General features: G+C 41.6%; 1 protein-coding gene across 2 annotated transcripts; it reads right to left on the bottom strand.

Annotated features, from left to right (window-relative positions):
- Positions 1 to 10,522: 10,522 nt before the first annotated feature.
- LOC106591393 (uncharacterized) lies at positions 10,523 to 16,083 on the bottom strand. Of its 2 annotated transcripts, none has more exons than XM_014182616.2 (4): positions 15,575 to 16,083; positions 15,275 to 15,367; positions 15,100 to 15,170; positions 10,523 to 14,983 (listed from the first exon to the last, which is right to left on the bottom strand). In XM_014182616.2, exon 4 carries the CDS (start codon positions 14,542 to 14,544, stop codon positions 13,216 to 13,218), a length of 1,329 nt encoding a protein of 442 aa, XP_014038091.1. In that variant the 5' UTR covers positions 14,545 to 14,983; positions 15,100 to 15,170; positions 15,275 to 15,367; positions 15,575 to 16,083; the 3' UTR covers positions 10,523 to 13,215. Both variants share the same exon structure in this region, with proteins under 2 accessions (XP_014038091.1, XP_045557404.1).

Raw genomic sequence — 16,083 nt, 5'->3', positions numbered from 1 at the left:
AGTAAGGTTATTTTTAAATCTGGCAAGTTGATTGCGTTCAAGAGATGTAAATCTATAATTCTTTAAATGACAATATAATATTTTACCAATGTTTTCTAATTTTAATTATTTAATTTGTGGTGCTGACTTGACTGCCGGTTATTGGAGGGAAACGATTTCCTGAACATCAACGCCATAGTAAACCGCTGTTTTTGGATATAAATATGAACTTGATAGAACTAAAAATGCATGTATTGTCTAACATAATGTCCTAGGAGTGTCATCTGATGGAGATTGTTAAAGGTTAGTGCATCATTTTAGCTGGTTTTATGGTTTTGGTGACGCCTGTCTTTGAATTGACAAAACATTACACACAGCTATTGTCAATGTACTCTCCTAACATAATCTAACTTTATGCTTTCGCCGTAAAACCTTTTTTAAATCGGACAACGTGGTTAGATTAAGGAGATTTGAATTTTGACATTTATTTGGTTTCAAATTTGCCGCTCTTGAAATGCACCTGCTGTTGATAGGGTGCACCACGGGTGGCACGCTAGCGTCCCACATAGCCCCAAGAAGTTAAGTGTCTATAATCAGCACAATTGCTTTCATTGCGTATTATTAATATTATTTAAATTACATAGTTGTGTTTCAGTGATATATTGGGGGGGACAAATCATATTTTTCCCAGGATGGGGGGGTCGTGTGCCCCCCGTGTGTCCCCCGCCCCTGCACAGAACGCTCCTACAAAGATTACCTAGTGGTAACTTTAACAAAATACTCACACAGATTAACCCAGGGCATACCTGGCTAGCACATTTAAAATAATTGGAATTCACCACCTCTGAGGGTCACTTAGACAGTCACACAGACATTCTCAGAACTAGGTCCTTATTCCAACAGAGCTTCACCAAGTACCATGTTTCACACAGAACACACAGTCACCCTGGCCCCTCACCCCCACAGACCGCATCAATCCCCACTGTGATCAATTCAGTGTCAGGACGGCTCTAGGTCGCCCGCAACCGACCAGTGGCAGAGTATCATTGAGTCCGCAAACTCTCAGATTGCTCTCCTCTGACTCGGCGCTGTTTACGCCTCCAAGGTGCCCCCCTCACAAAGGAATACACACTCAGAGCTCACGTAACAGAGGCTTTTCTAAAAACTGGACTTCAAGTGTGTTTTGCTCACCTCTTTCTTTAAAAACTAAGTTCGAAATGTGGTATCCACTCGGCTCGCTGCCTCTCAGATCAAAGGTGGGTCCATCTGCTTCGTTCCCAAAGTGTGGTTTCCCTGAGATCCCAAGTTTGAGGGATCCCTCGTGCACGATTTACCTAGGTCATTAGGAGCGATCACCAAGTGAAGATTCACATCCCATCCTCGTCGCCAAATGTGGTGGCTAATTTCTGCATTACCAAATGAGAAGAGTTACAAACACACCAGTCCGAGTTAAACTACATCTTTAATACTTAAGATACTTTTGCAAAAGTTCTTGACCTTCAATAATGCACTCTCTCGAATGAACCAGGAAGGTGATTACAGAATGGCTACAGGGATCTTTTATAGCAACGATACACCCCCTTCAACGTCCATTGACAAACCACAGATACTTAGTAACAGTTCACAAAGGTTAAGTTTTGTATGACAGATATCAATAAAACACATCAGACAGTAACTGCTATGTCAACAGAATTAATGGTATAGCCCAGTATCTGGTCTCCTTAGAACCGTCCCTCCCTGGTACGGTATTGAACAGAACTATTTCATCCAATGGCATATATCAATTGTCAACTCTAGATACTCCCATCTCAAGCAAACCCCCTCTTGACCCTACTCCTGGACAGGCTCACTGGGGAGTGAGCCTCTAGGCCATATATTATCACAGGATAAGTGCGAGATCTAAGAGAGGACATACAAGGGTCTATTTACTGCCATAATCCTCCCCACAATAAAGAAAAGGAGGGAGTGACTTGCTCACAGACATTGTGGAGACAAGTCATTGGTTCCCCATTAATCAGCCATCCCTTCACATGGTTTAAGAACACATTCCTATGACGATAAGTCTGACCTCTCCCCTCTCTGGGCCCCAAGTGTCTGAGCCCCAACTAAGGTAGACGTGCAACGGAAAAGACACCAGAGTCCAATGGACACTTTCTAATGACAAGTACCTCAAATAAGTATATTATACCAATAAAACATCTTAATTATCTATGTTACCCAACTAATTCTGATTCGTCCACGACAGAGAATAAATATGTTTTTTCTTTTGAGAAAACTTACAAATGTGATGCATCAAATTATTGAAAATAAAGTGAACAATGTATCGTTCTACACAACCCATAATACATGGGCTAATGTAGAGCGTATGCTAAAAATGGAGCAAATCATGAATCATGTACGACATTCGGGCGAGAGTATGCAATGGACACAACTGGTCTCCCGTCTTGTGGATGATTCTGAAGAACTAGAAACAAACTTGTCTAAGATTTTACTTTATTTGTTTGAAACACCATTTAATTGTAACATGTATCATATTTGTTGTTTATATACTTATATAGATGATGTGTGTGTTTTAAAAATTCAGCGACACAAGCCTGTAAATCTAAACCAAGTATACTGGGTGTTGCATGCTGGGATCGTTGAGAAAACGGGGACAAGTATCCTGAATTGTCTGTATATGTAATACATGATTTTTTCAAAAATAAAAATACAAAAATGAAACTGAAATGTTGTCGTTATTTGAAAGTGGCTCATTAACGTTATTGTACCTCAGAGAGGCAGGAAGGATGGCGGAGCAGATGTTGAAAAATGTGTATTACACCCCCTCTAACTGTAACATGTGTCATCATGGAGAGAAGACCAAGGCGCAGCGGGTATGTGGATACTCATATTATTTTAATGAAACAACACGCAGAGCATCCACAGTGAAAAAACAATAAATGATACTCACGCCAAGAACAGTTTTGCAGGCTATCTAACGCAGTGCAAAAACAACTACCCACAACCCCAAAGTTCAACACAGCACTACTATATAGGACTCCCAATCAAAGGCAACTCAACACACCTGCCTTCAATTGGGAGTCCAATCACCAACACAACACTTAACACACACAAAAACCCTGCCACATCCTGACCAAAACTAACACAATTACGCCCTCTGCTGGTCAGGACGTGACACTAACCCTGGGTCTTAAGGGGGTAAGAAGCGTTTACAGAGAGCTATAGCCGAAGGAACAGGTAGCCGGTTAGGCGTTGCTCAAGTGGATGATTGGTTAGCCACGCAGGATGCTTATACTCTGCATAAACCTGTACGAAAACAATTTCCAAGAAATATAGTTTTTTCTACTCATCCCTTGTCCCAGTTTCAGGCGGATCTATGTGACATGCAGGCCCATGCAGATAAAAATGATGGAAATCGATACATGCTAACGGTTATAGATATTTTCTCTAAAATAGCATTAGTAAGGGTCTTAAAAAATAAGAGTGGGGCAGAGGTGTCCAGGGCCTTTGGCGCTATCTTGAAGGAAGGACGAGTCCCCAAGAAAGTGCAGACTAATGGCGGAAAATAATTTTTTTATAATACTTTTCAGAAACTCACGAAGAAACACAATATAGTACATTTTGCCACAGGCTCGGATTTGAAAGCTTCAGTTGTCGAACGCTTTAACAGAACTCTGAAGGAGCGGATGTGGAGATATTTTACAGCTCACAACACGCATAGATATATCGAAAGAGTTCAAGATTTAGTAAAGGGTTACAACTACAGCTACCATAAGAGTATAAGGATGAAGCCCGCAGAGGTCTCTTCTGAAAACACTTTTCAAGTCTTTAAAAATCTGTATGGTTTGTTCCCCCTTCGCCGTAAGAAAAAAATTGATTTAAATTCATAGTGGGGGACATGGTACGTATATCAAAGTTGAGGGGTGTTTTCGACAAGAAATATGAGCAAGGTTATAATGACAAAGTGTTCACCGTTACCGAATGTCTACCTCGCATACCCCCTGTCTACAAAATAAAAGATTATGATGGGGAGCTTATAGAGGGATCGTTTTATGAGAAGGAACTACAGAAGGTACAGATGGTTAAAGACAAAGTCTTTCACGTGGAGGAGATTCTAGATCATAAGAGAGAAAGGGGTAAAAAATGGGTGTTGGTCCATTGGAAAAACTGGCCCCAAAAGTTTAACAGTTGGGTTTTAGAGCAAGATGTGGTGGAGGCATCGGGGGTTAACTTAAACCCTCAGGCATGATAAATACACCGTCATTTGCGTGTACACAGGAGTGCATCATGGAACACAGCGGCTTCTACCTGACCCTCCCCAGTAATGCGTCTGCACACATATATCGTAAGAACCAAAGTTCGAATTATACAACCAATTTTCCAAAGCCTATAGAGTTATCTGAGGCCTGGGAAGTATGTCTCAGTGAGATGACATACCCCCACAGCTGGTATAATATCAAAGAGAAGGACCGGGATTTTTATTGCAACCTGCGGAACCTGCGAAACTTATAAAGATTAAAAAAGGGTTCTATAGAACCGTCGACAGGATCGTCTCAGAGTTGAATGAACTCCTAACCCAGAACAACACGGAAATACTCTTGAACTACAACCCTATTCATAAACGTGTACAAATCTCAGGGACTGCGGATAGGGGTATAAAGACCACCGGTAATTTAGCCTACATGTTAGGGCTGGTTCCCAATAAATGGACGTATGTGAAAGATAAATTAGCCCCACTCCCTGCGGATATACATGCAGGGTTTTACAACATATTTGTGTATACCGACATCATATCATATCAGAGGGTAGGAGACAGTTGTGTGCCCCTCCTGAGAACAGTTCATATAGAGGGAAAGGATGGCGGGATAGTCACTGTCATTTACGACAAGCCACACTACGTACCTGTAAGCAAGAAATATATTGAGAACATTCTGGTTGAGCTTAACCTGTTTGGGATAGGGGGCAGTATTTTCACGTCCGGATAAAAAACGTACCCGATTTAATCTGGTTACCACTCCTACCCAGTATTACATATGGATAGAAAACACCCTAAAGTTTCTAAAACTGTTTGAATGGTGTCTGTGAGTATAACAGAACTCATTTGGCAGGCAAAAACCTGAGAAGGTTTCATGCAGGAAGTGGCCTGTCTGACAAGGTGTTGTTGTTCTTGCTTCTGTTTATTGAAGAGTCAGGATCTTAGCTGTAACGTGACATTTCCTAGGGCTCCAATAGGCTCTCAGAGCCCGGGAAAAACCTGAACGATGACGAGGCAGCCTCAGGCTGAAACACATAATCGCCTTTGCCAAGTGGCCCATCAGAGGACAATGGAATTAGGCGCGTGCCCGATTCGACCCAGTGATATATTTTCCTGCGGCTGTTTATCTAATTGCAGATTCCCGGTCGGAATATTATCGCTTTTTTACGAGAAAAATGGCATAAAAATTTATTTTAAACAGCGGTTGACATGCTTCGAAGTACGGTAATGAAATATTTAGAAATCTTTTGTCACGAAATGCGCCGTGCGCACGACCGTTATTTACCATTGGGATAGTGTCTGGGACGCACGAACAAAACGTCGCTGTTGGAACATAACTATGGATTATTTTGGACCAAACCTACATTTGTTATTGAAGTAGAAGTCCTGGGAGTGCATTCTGACGAAGAACAGGAAAGGTAAGACTATTTTTCTTATAGTAAATCTGATATTGGTGAGTGCTAAACCTGCTGGGTGTCTAAATAGCTAGCCCTGTGATGCCGGGCTATGTACTTAGAATATTGCAAAATGTGCTTTCACCGAAAAGCTATTTTAAAATCGGACATATCGAGTGCATAGAGGAGTAATGTATCTATAATTCTTAAAATAATTGTTATGCTTTTTGTGAACGTTTATCGTGAGTAATTTAGTAAATTGTTAGTAAATTCGCCGGAAGTTTGCGGGGGGTATTCTAGTTCTGAACGTCACATGCTAATGTAAAAAGCTGTTTTTTGATATAAATATGAACTTGATTGAACAAAACATGCATGTATTGTATAACATAATGTCCTAGGTGTGTCATCTGATGAAGATCATCAAAGGTTAGTGCTGCATTTAGCTGTCTTCTGGGTTTTTGTGACATTATATGCTAGCTTGAAAAATGGGTGTCTGATTATTTCTGGCTTGGTACTCTGCTGACATAATCTAATGTTTTGCTTTCGTTGTAAAGCCTTTTTGAAATCGGACAGTGTGGTTAGATTAACGAGAGTCTTGTCTTTAAATAGCTGTAAAATAGTCATATGTTTGAGAAATTGAAGTAATCGGATTTTTAAGGTATTTGAAAATCGCGCCACAGGCTTCAACTGGCTGTTACGTAGCCCATAGAGGTTAAAACGGATCAGAACGAAAACATCGAATTTACTTATGGTAAAACGATTGTAAAACTCCACTTTAGGCCCTCCAAAACCTCTCTACATATATAATATATTATTAGTATTATATATATTATTATTTTTATTTTATTTTATTTTTTATAAACATAATACAAATAAATTAAAATGGTTATGGAACACAACCACCATCTCGACCCTAACCGCTACGTCTCATACTATGTTGATCAAGTGGGTAATGGATTACCCGGCTATCATGGATCCCCGACCATGTACGGTTCGGGGATAGGCGGTATATTTCGTAACCTCTTTAGGATGGTTTTACCGTTTATGAAGAGAGGCCTCAGCATAGCCAAACAGCATTTAAAATCAGCGGCTAAAAATATAGTAAGTGAGGTTGTAGCCAATGCTATGAACCGAAGGGCGTCACCAGATGCCGAGCATCAAGAAGGCTCGGGGCTTATGATGTTGTCTCGAAGACCAAAAAAGAGACCTCCGGGTATAAGACGCAGGCCAGCCCCTAAAAAGCAGAGGATAACCGTTAAAAGAAACTCAGTAAGTCAAAGACGTGGTAAAGTGAGGAGGTTTGGACCTAAAACGCCAAAAAGAATACTCGGAAGTATTTTCTAAAAGAACCAAGAAACATGGCTCTTTTACACCGCATGTCCTCTGAAGCTATAAAGACAGAGCTCGATCTTTTCACGGCCCCCTTAACCCAACATTCAATAGACAGGTCCAGTTATGTGGAGATAGCCCCACTCTCAGCCATTACCGACAACGGGCCTATAGAATTTTTCATACCAGGCCACGGTGACAACTATCTGGACCTCAACAACACCTTGGTGCATTTACGTCTAAAAGTGACCAAAAGAGATGGTACTAATATTGCAAACGATGCCAAAGTGAGTCTCATTAATTACCCCTTGGCCACCATCTTCTCCCAAGTGGATGTGACTTTGGGTGAACGCCTAATCAGTCAAAGCAGTGCCACATACCCCTATAGGGCCATCATGGAGTGTTTACTCAACTACTCCGAAGACACTCTCAAGACATAATTCAGCACCGGGCTGTTTAGCAAGGATACTGCAGGAGTCTCTATGGAATCGATAGACCCTTCCACCGGTGCAAACAAAGGACTGGAGGCACGCGCTCGCTACTATGCCGAATCTCGAGAGTTTCATCTGCTAGGACCTATACACTCTGACATTTTCTTTCAAGAATGTTTACTCTTAAATTCGGTTGATTTAAGACTCAAATTAACCAGGGCCAAGGATGAGTTTTGTCTGATGTGACTTTAGTTTAAAAGTGTTGGGGGCAACGCTTTTTATTAAAAAAGTGTCTGTATCTCCGGCAGTTCGTCTGGGTCACACACAGGCTTTGATGAAAGGAAATGCCCTTTACCCTCTCCAAAGAATTACCATGAAAACCTTTAGCATACCTGTGGGCAGTAGAATCTGCAGTCAAGAAAACCTTTTTCTAGGCCCTTTACCCCGCTACGTGGTTATAGGTTTGGTTGATCACGCCTCTAATACGGGCAGCTTACATAAAAAAACATTTAATTTTCAACACTTCAATGCAGAGGACGGACGTCAGGTCCCTGCTAAGGCTTTCCAACCGCAATTTAATAACAACATATCTGTGCGAGAATTTTACAATCTATTCCTGGCTACCGGGAGGCATCTAAAAGATCTGTCTTTACCTATTGACAGAAATGATTTTGCAGCGGGTTACACATTGTATGCTTTCAATTTATTCCCTGATGATGACACCTCAGGAAATCTGTCTGTGGTGTCCCAAGGTAAGCTCAGGCTGGAAATGCGTTTCCGTACACCTTTAGCCTGTACAGTTAGCATGATTGTTTATGCGTGCTCTGATTCAATCTTGGAAGTGAATGCCCGAAGACAGGTCTTAGTGGATTATTATTAAGGATCGTTGAGCAAAGACATGAATACCCAAGAGTTGGAGGGGCTCATGACCCGCTTGATTGGAAAACAATTTTATGGAGTGTGGGCTTGTGATGAACTACCTATTGAGAAATGGCCTGAGCGGCCGGCCATGTTTATTGTCAATACCCATCCTAAACACATGCCGGGTGAACACTGGCTAGCTGTGACACTAGAAGATGAAGGATGAAGAAAAATCTAAACTTTTTTTGATTCCTACGGCTTTCCCCCCGGTTTTTCACATTTTCCCAAATCTATTAAAGATTTTTTGACCAAAAACGGATCAAAGATCTACTACAGCATCAAACAAGTGCAAGATAAACTTTCCACTACATGTGGTCAACACTGTGTATTCTACCCGTGTCAAAAGCCCGTGGAGTTTCTTTTGAAGATGTTATGTCTCTTTATAATGATGATTTAAGAAGTAATGACGCCGTTGTAGATTGTTTTGTTAGAAAATATGAAAAGTGTTCAAATATGTGTCCTTTAAGACCGTGTAAACAAGGCATATGCTCACGACAAATGTTTCAAGAATGCCACAAATGTTAAATTGCTTAATTTTTCTAATAAACTTTATTGAATTTAATCATAGTCGTTCAAAAGTCATTCAAAAGTCAATCAAAAGTAATTCAAAATTCATTCAAAAGTCTAACCACCCCGAGAGATCGGGATTAGGAAAAGGTCCGGAGGCGTTCATGGGGCTAAATTAGTCATCATCATCCCCTTCATAGGGGGGAGGGTTTGTTGGGGCATCTTTAGGGGTGCTGTAGCTCGGTGAAGGGTTTTGTTTTAAAGCTTGAATCTGTTGACGAAGCTTATGGTTAGGTACCCCCGAGAGGGGAATGTTGAGGATTGCCAGGGCCTTAAGAAACTGACGCCACCCTGGTGGTCTTCTGTCATCAGCAACCTTGTGGGCTGCCGTGGTACTTTTAAGCAAGTCAAGCATATGGGAACCCTTGACAACAGCGCCCTGAAGGATAAACTCTCCTTTGTCATTCCAAGTAGCGGTCCCCTTTGAGTCTTTTAGCTTGTTCATAATGTATCTAGCATTTTTCCTGTTACGTGCCGGAACATGTGTCAACATGTCATGCATAACATTATCTTCAACGTGCATTTGATCTTCAGCCGGTAAGATCGCAGGTACAGGCATTACAGGGGCATGGCTCTCTCTAGGCACGTCATCTTTAAAAGGTTCAGGTAGGGAAAGCGTTAAATGGTTGGTATCTCTCTCACCTTGTTTTACCAAGGTCAAATACCTTTGCAAGAGGTTTGTGTATTTTTTAACCTTATCATAGGGGTTCAATCCTTTTCGGTTCAAAATATCCTTCATGGCCGTATCCAAATAATTTTCCACTGTTTGTCTGATATTTTCAGGACCCTGCATTTGTTTTTTAAGTCTATCCAGCTCTTGTTGAGGCACCAAGTACATTTTATTTGCCATCACACTCTGTGTTCAACCCCCACGTCTAGCAGCAATAAGGCTGGTGATGAAGGGCACGGCTATAGTTAGCAACGGCAGAAGGAAACCCCCAGACTGTTGTAGGCTATGTCTTTTCTTTCGAAGACTGGCTCTTTTATTGGCAAAGAGTTTGATCGCGGTCTTTTGTCTCTTTAATGTTTTTAATTGGGTCAGGGTGAGTGGAATGCGCCCTTTGAGAAGATTCAAAGCAATCTCACATAGGGATAATATGAGATCTGAAGAACCGTGATCCAAGATGGCCTTCCGTTCTTTAGCTGTAGCCCCAACTAGGCTTCTCAAGAGGGGCAGGTTTCTTTTTAAACGCAGAGACATAGCGGTTACTTTTTAGGAATGTACGCAGCCGGCCACTCCCACGGGAACAGGCCTGTTCGGAGCCTCAGGTGTTCTGGAGTATTTGCTTTTAAATCCACGATTAAATAAGAAAATGGCGCTTTGGTAGCGTCCTCATAGCTATCCATAAAGTAGAATTTCCTTCCCTGGTACATCTGCTGAGCTAGAGTGTTAATTTGTAGTTTGTCTCTAGGGTTTTTTAACAAAACCATGTAATTGGCGTTCAAACTAATGGTACGGCAGTTTTTACCTTGGTGAAACACATTCTGCACCAAGTAAAGCACGGACAGGTTTCTATGATGAGTATATTGGGTAAAAGCTCGTGCAATTTCAGGATGTTCGCTACCTGCAAATAGCATATCGTCCAAAACCAGCAGATTGTTTTTATGAGGAGGTAAAAGTTCATCATCAGACAGGGATTCAGGTATTCCTTCAACAAACTTGATTTTTATTTTCTTCAACAATTCATCATACATAGGTTGATAACATGAATAACACCACACAATATTGTCAGGCTTCTGAGATAACACATGTTCAGAATTCTCTAAAATACTTTTTACAAAACATGTTTTACCACTGTTGGAGGGGCCTGCGATTAAGGCCGAAAATGTGAGTTGCAACCTGGGGTCAAAACCTTCTACAGCAGCCATTATATCTTAAGCTTTAAGACACACTGGGGCTTGTAGCATAAGTCAGTAGCCAAAGGGCAGTGTGGTCCCATTAGGTAAAAGCAGTCTCTTGTCATAGACTACCCTGAATCTTTTAGTAAGTGGGGCATTCCTGAGATGGAAGCCCTTTTTATCCCTAACAATTTTTTTGTAGGAGCTCAAAATCTCCAAGTCACTATTCCGATCGTTTATGAACCCCTCGACCAAGCGTGTGATTGATTCCAAGTTTACACGCGGGGCATTTTCGTAGTTTTGAGTCACGCCTTTGGCTTTCAACACCACATGATTGTCTTTAGTCCTAAAAGCATAGCTTTTGGGCCCACAGGAAGTCCCTTCTGTGATATGGTCGCCATCTTTGAGTTCACTCGTTAAACCACCCAGATAGTTGCTAAGTGGGGGGGTCCAGTCACCCTGTTTGCTTACATAGACCACAGAGTCTGTGTCATGGTAAAGAACCCTCCTCTGAAGCTGCTCCATGAGGGAGTACAGTTCAAGTCGGCCATAGGCCGTGGTAAATGCTGCAAGAAACACATTTACATTACCCAGGGGTAGAACCCACTTCTTGTTACGTCTCCATTGCACCAGGGCAATGTCTTGACTCAAGAATGAAAAATGTGAAATTTCGTATTGGTCCGAAAAAACAAATTCCAAAAATTCTTCGGGGTCTTTAATGATCGATGTTGTTAGCATATTGCATCTCTGCGAAAGCTTCCCCAAAGCGAGTTTAAGTAAAATTTTGACACATTTCGTTTGGTCTTGTTGACCTCTATTCGGTTGGGGTCAAGAAGTATGCCTTCTCTGTCATGATAGTCTTGAATGTACTTGTCTTTGCTCTCTTGATCTGTGACCGATGCAGGATAGCCTGAAGCCATTTGCTTGCATCTCAACAAGGTCTTGATGTACTCTTTAAAAAGAGTGTCTGATTTCCTGGAAAAGTTCCACACTTCAAAGATTTTGGCCACACGATACCCCTTCTCTAGAGCCTTTGTGAATTCAGGTGGAACCCAGACAGCTGTAAGGGCTCTTTCCTGATCTGAGTGATCACAAGGCTTTTCCTGGTTGTTGTTTTCACTGCAGGTGCGACATAGGGGAAAGAAAAGTTTTCCTTGAGGTCCCTTGTAAGGCAACACTGGTATAAACAAACCCCTAGGTGGGTAGACAGTTGCTTTGATCAGACCAAAATAGTTTTGGGGTAAGTCAATGTCGCGGTGAATAATTTCAAGATGCCCCATAGGATAGCATGAGGAACTCATTACATGAGGATAAAGAGATGTAAAATCTACATAACCTATAGTGTCGTCTGGTTGCGCTACATACCGTAAGGTCAAAGCATTGGTACGGCCTCCATACAGGGCCTGTCGTGGCTCCAAGGGTTCGGGTGTGTCAAAGCTGGAAAGGAAAGCTCGAACATGAGGATCAGACTTTTTGAGTGCGGTCCACTCATGCTCCCACATAACATTCACTTTCAAACCATAAGTAGCCTGTAAAGATTCCAATTTGTCTTGAAACTCTAGGTACATTTCACCAAAAGTCTTTTGGGTTAGGACACACAAGGCCTGTGGCTCAAAGCAAGATTTACACCCGTGGAAGAAACAACTGTTGTACTCAAACACGGTCTCAACACCGTCAATCTGTGTGTATCCATCTACATGATAAGGCCCAAACGCCTTCTCACCCCTATTCAAAGCATGTTGAATAAAAATGTCTTTATCCTGGGCAAAGTACTCCAACCACTGAATGGAGCCACTAGAGTATGACTTGAATTGGCGTCGGTAGTTGTCAGGCGAGGGGATAGCTATAGATGCTGTAGATAGAAAGTGTGTACGATAGGTTTTCATGCATGCCGATGCAATAGTTGTACAACTCCAGGGGTCAATGCCTGCATCTTTGATGACCTCTGCTCTGAATCTGAGGCACCCCTCGCGAAGGATAACCACGTCGTTGTCACAGTATGACTCCATCTCTTTGTGGAAATCAAAAGTGCTGTGACATACCGTCTCCTACCATGTCATGAATCTCTCTCGCTCTTTGGGAGACATTTGATCACAACCGTACATTTCGGGTCTCGGATAAGATCCTATATAGTGTAGATTCTCCTCAGATGTAAAAAAATGGGGAAACCAACCTTTCACAGAGTTCTCAAAACCCAAGGCCTCAGGCATTTGAGCCAATCTCATGGGTAAGAAGCTTAAACTGTCAATGTATCTCTGGTTGAAAGCGGGGTCTACAAAACACAAGATTTTACTACCCCTGAGCTATGACACTGGGTGCAACGCCTTGCTGTATCAGAGGGTTCAAAAGAAGGTACGAATCATATGCTCTAGAATTGTGCGCTATAAACGTGAAGTTTCTGTGCTGGGGTTTTCTGAAGTGTTTTATAAAGAGGAGTACACAATTGGGTCCCTCGGCTGACCGCTTATCCCCCTTGAACATCATGGAAGATACAAAAATCCTAAAAAACGTATTTCTCTGAATGTTCATCTTCAGCCAAGGGTTGAATATAACACTCGTGTGGCACTTCTTGAACCACTTCAGAGTCTCTGCTTTTCAAAGGCCCTTTACAGAATGGGCAATGTATGATTCCACACACATGAGGTTTAGGGCTGTCTATTTTAAGGTTGTAATTGCATTGACATTTTGGGCATTTCCTGTTAATATCACAACTGCTTACAGATTTACAGGCCTTGGGGTGCCATGTTTCAATTTTGTGTTTTTCGTAACAGTAGGCCGAACGGCATGTCCTGTGACAATCGGCACAGGGTGTCAGGTTTAAGGGCTGCATCGGACAATTTTCATCCAGACATACGGAACAGTTATAACGGCACGAGTGCCCCCCCTTTCGGGTGTAGCCGGTATGACAGGCTGGACACACATACGGTGCGCCTAGAAACGCTCCGATGTTGGTAACTGCATAGTAATGGTCGTTTTGCACATAAAAGTACACAATCTGAGGATGAGGTTGGGAGTTGTTTTGGAATTTCAAGAGAGAAGCATTAGCTCTACTATGGTACAAAACCACAATCTTGATGTTCAGAAAGTTTTCAAATTTGACTATGTCAGAGAATGCCACTGCATCCTGTATGCCCAGACCGACAGCATTTTGAAGCTCTCTAGCCTTTTGTAACGCCTCTAGATCCGTACATCCAGGGTTAAGTAAATGTGCTAGGCCTATTGCAAAGCATAGCTTATTACCAGGATTGTGAACGTTTATGAGGCATGCCCTTTTATTGTTTATGATTTCTGATTGCATTAGGCTATCAAGTTTCCTTCTCTGACCCCCACCACCCAGGGGTTGCCGTATTATTTGCACTATAAGCTCTAGCGACCTATCGGCTATGACGGATAAATTTGATTGAACAAGTCGTTCCAGCAGGGCTATAAATTGTTCAAGATCTGCTTCACCATTGGGTAAAATAAGAGATACAGTGTTTTGCATGCTATCTCCACAAATTTCCAACTGTAAGACATCACGAGGTTCGCCATAATCTCTTGCCCTTTCTAACAGTTCGTTCAGAGTATCCAAAATCATCATGTAAAAAAACGCATAATCGAGATTTTGATTCATCCATGTGAAATTGAAAAACTGTCTAATCTCTGTATTGCTGAATTTATTTCTGTACACAACCCTGACACTTCTATCAAGACCATCTCCCTCCTGATTTATTAGACAATTTTCCAATTCCTCAAAAACATCATATTGCGTTACAGACTCTTCTGACATGGGAGTTAATGGCGGGGTGTGTGCGGGTTCCGGTGTAGAAGATCTCAGGCTCTCGTTCATCTGGTTTATTAAAAAAAACTAGGGCGGGCGGGATTTGCGATAATTGGTTTTCATCAGTTGTTCCTGACTCGTTCATATGTTTAATTATTTCAATTAGGTCGGCGGGAATTTGGGAAAATAGATTTTCGTCTATCGGAATGATGTCTGATACCCCACCCTCGTTCATCCGTTCAATTAAAGCTTGTAGATCGGTGGGTATTTTCGCCAAAAGGCTTTCAACTGTCTCAATTATTGACACGTCCATTTCGGTAACTGTTTTTTAGAGCCGGTATTTGCGTTTTTTAAACGGTTTGTTGCTTATCCAGTCGTCTACCTGTGAAATGTCATTTAAAACGTTGAAATCATCCGGTTTCGTTATTGTGAATGTCCGGCACGCCGAAATCCGCCGCGTGTTCTCGGTGTGTATGTTCTTCTGTGCCATTATACGCCGGGGAGGAGTCTGAAAGAAAATAATATGTACATGAAATAGATTGTTAAACATGTAATATATTAGGTTAAAATGTCAAATACATTTCAGATATAATACTATATATTAACAATACATAATTAAATTACCTCGGATTTTTTGACGTGGGCTGTTCTGACGAATCGCGGAAACCGGGGGCTTTAGACTTTCTCGTTGGAGTCTGAAAAAACATTATTTGTCATTGTTTTAACATATTCAATCATAAAAAATGTATAAATTATAATAAACTATGTATTACTAATAACATATATAATGGCTTCATACCTTGTCCGTGTAGGGCCGTTTCTTGAAGAAGTACCTTTTCGGCCATGGGGATTCTGCGCAATGCACTTGCAAGCAATTATGCCCAGGTAGCCTCTGGGTATCATACAGAATATCATAATATTAACAGGTATTTATACGAAATATATACATTTTTTAAATATGAGAATACGTGCATTTGACATATTACCCCAAAATCATTGTCCATCCGTTTTAGAATAGCGATATCAAATGTTTAATATCCATACAATTCCCTGAAAAAATCTAACCTACATATCTAATATATTATTTTCACTAACTCACCTTCAGAAAGCTCCATTAGGACCGATTCCGCGATTATCTGTTAGCCTGATAACTCTTCTGTCTGTTGGCCGCGAGTCTTGAGTTGCGCTTTAGGCTGTCGTACCGACTGGCTAGTTTCACGATTCTGCAATGAGTTTACAGAGCTGGGGGTGCCGTTTTTTCGGTCGACATCCTGTATGCCTAAAAGGGTCATATAAAGTACCCCCGAATGTCTAGAGACCCAAAAACCACAGGCGGGTGTCTCGACATATTCGGTCTGCAGATATTGCGTTTATGCTTCATAGCACAGCTTTGGGGGGCGCTGATTAGAAAATAACATATGTTTTAAACCCATAGGAGGCCGTCTAGACCCGATATCTTATGCCTGGGCTTTTTCACTTTTTAGCCCCCAAATGCTTGAGGGGTGATATAAATACGTATTTGAAAGGCTCGTGTGGTAATAAAATTGAAAGTGCCTAGCCCAATTGAAGAGACGCACCCAATCCTAAACAAACTTACACACACTTTTT

Source organism: Salmo salar, chromosome ssa18, assembly GCF_905237065.1.
Source record: "Salmo salar chromosome ssa18, Ssal_v3.1, whole genome shotgun sequence".
Taxonomy (NCBI): domain Eukaryota; kingdom Metazoa; phylum Chordata; class Actinopteri; order Salmoniformes; family Salmonidae; genus Salmo; species Salmo salar.
Note: the sequence above shows the minus strand (reverse complement) of the source record. Positions and strands in the feature narration are given on the sequence as shown.

Coding starts and splice junctions, on each gene's coding strand:
- LOC106591393 (XM_014182616.2), bottom strand. CDS start 14,544: ATGAACGAGAGCCTGAGATCTTCTACACCGGAACCCGCACACACCCCG.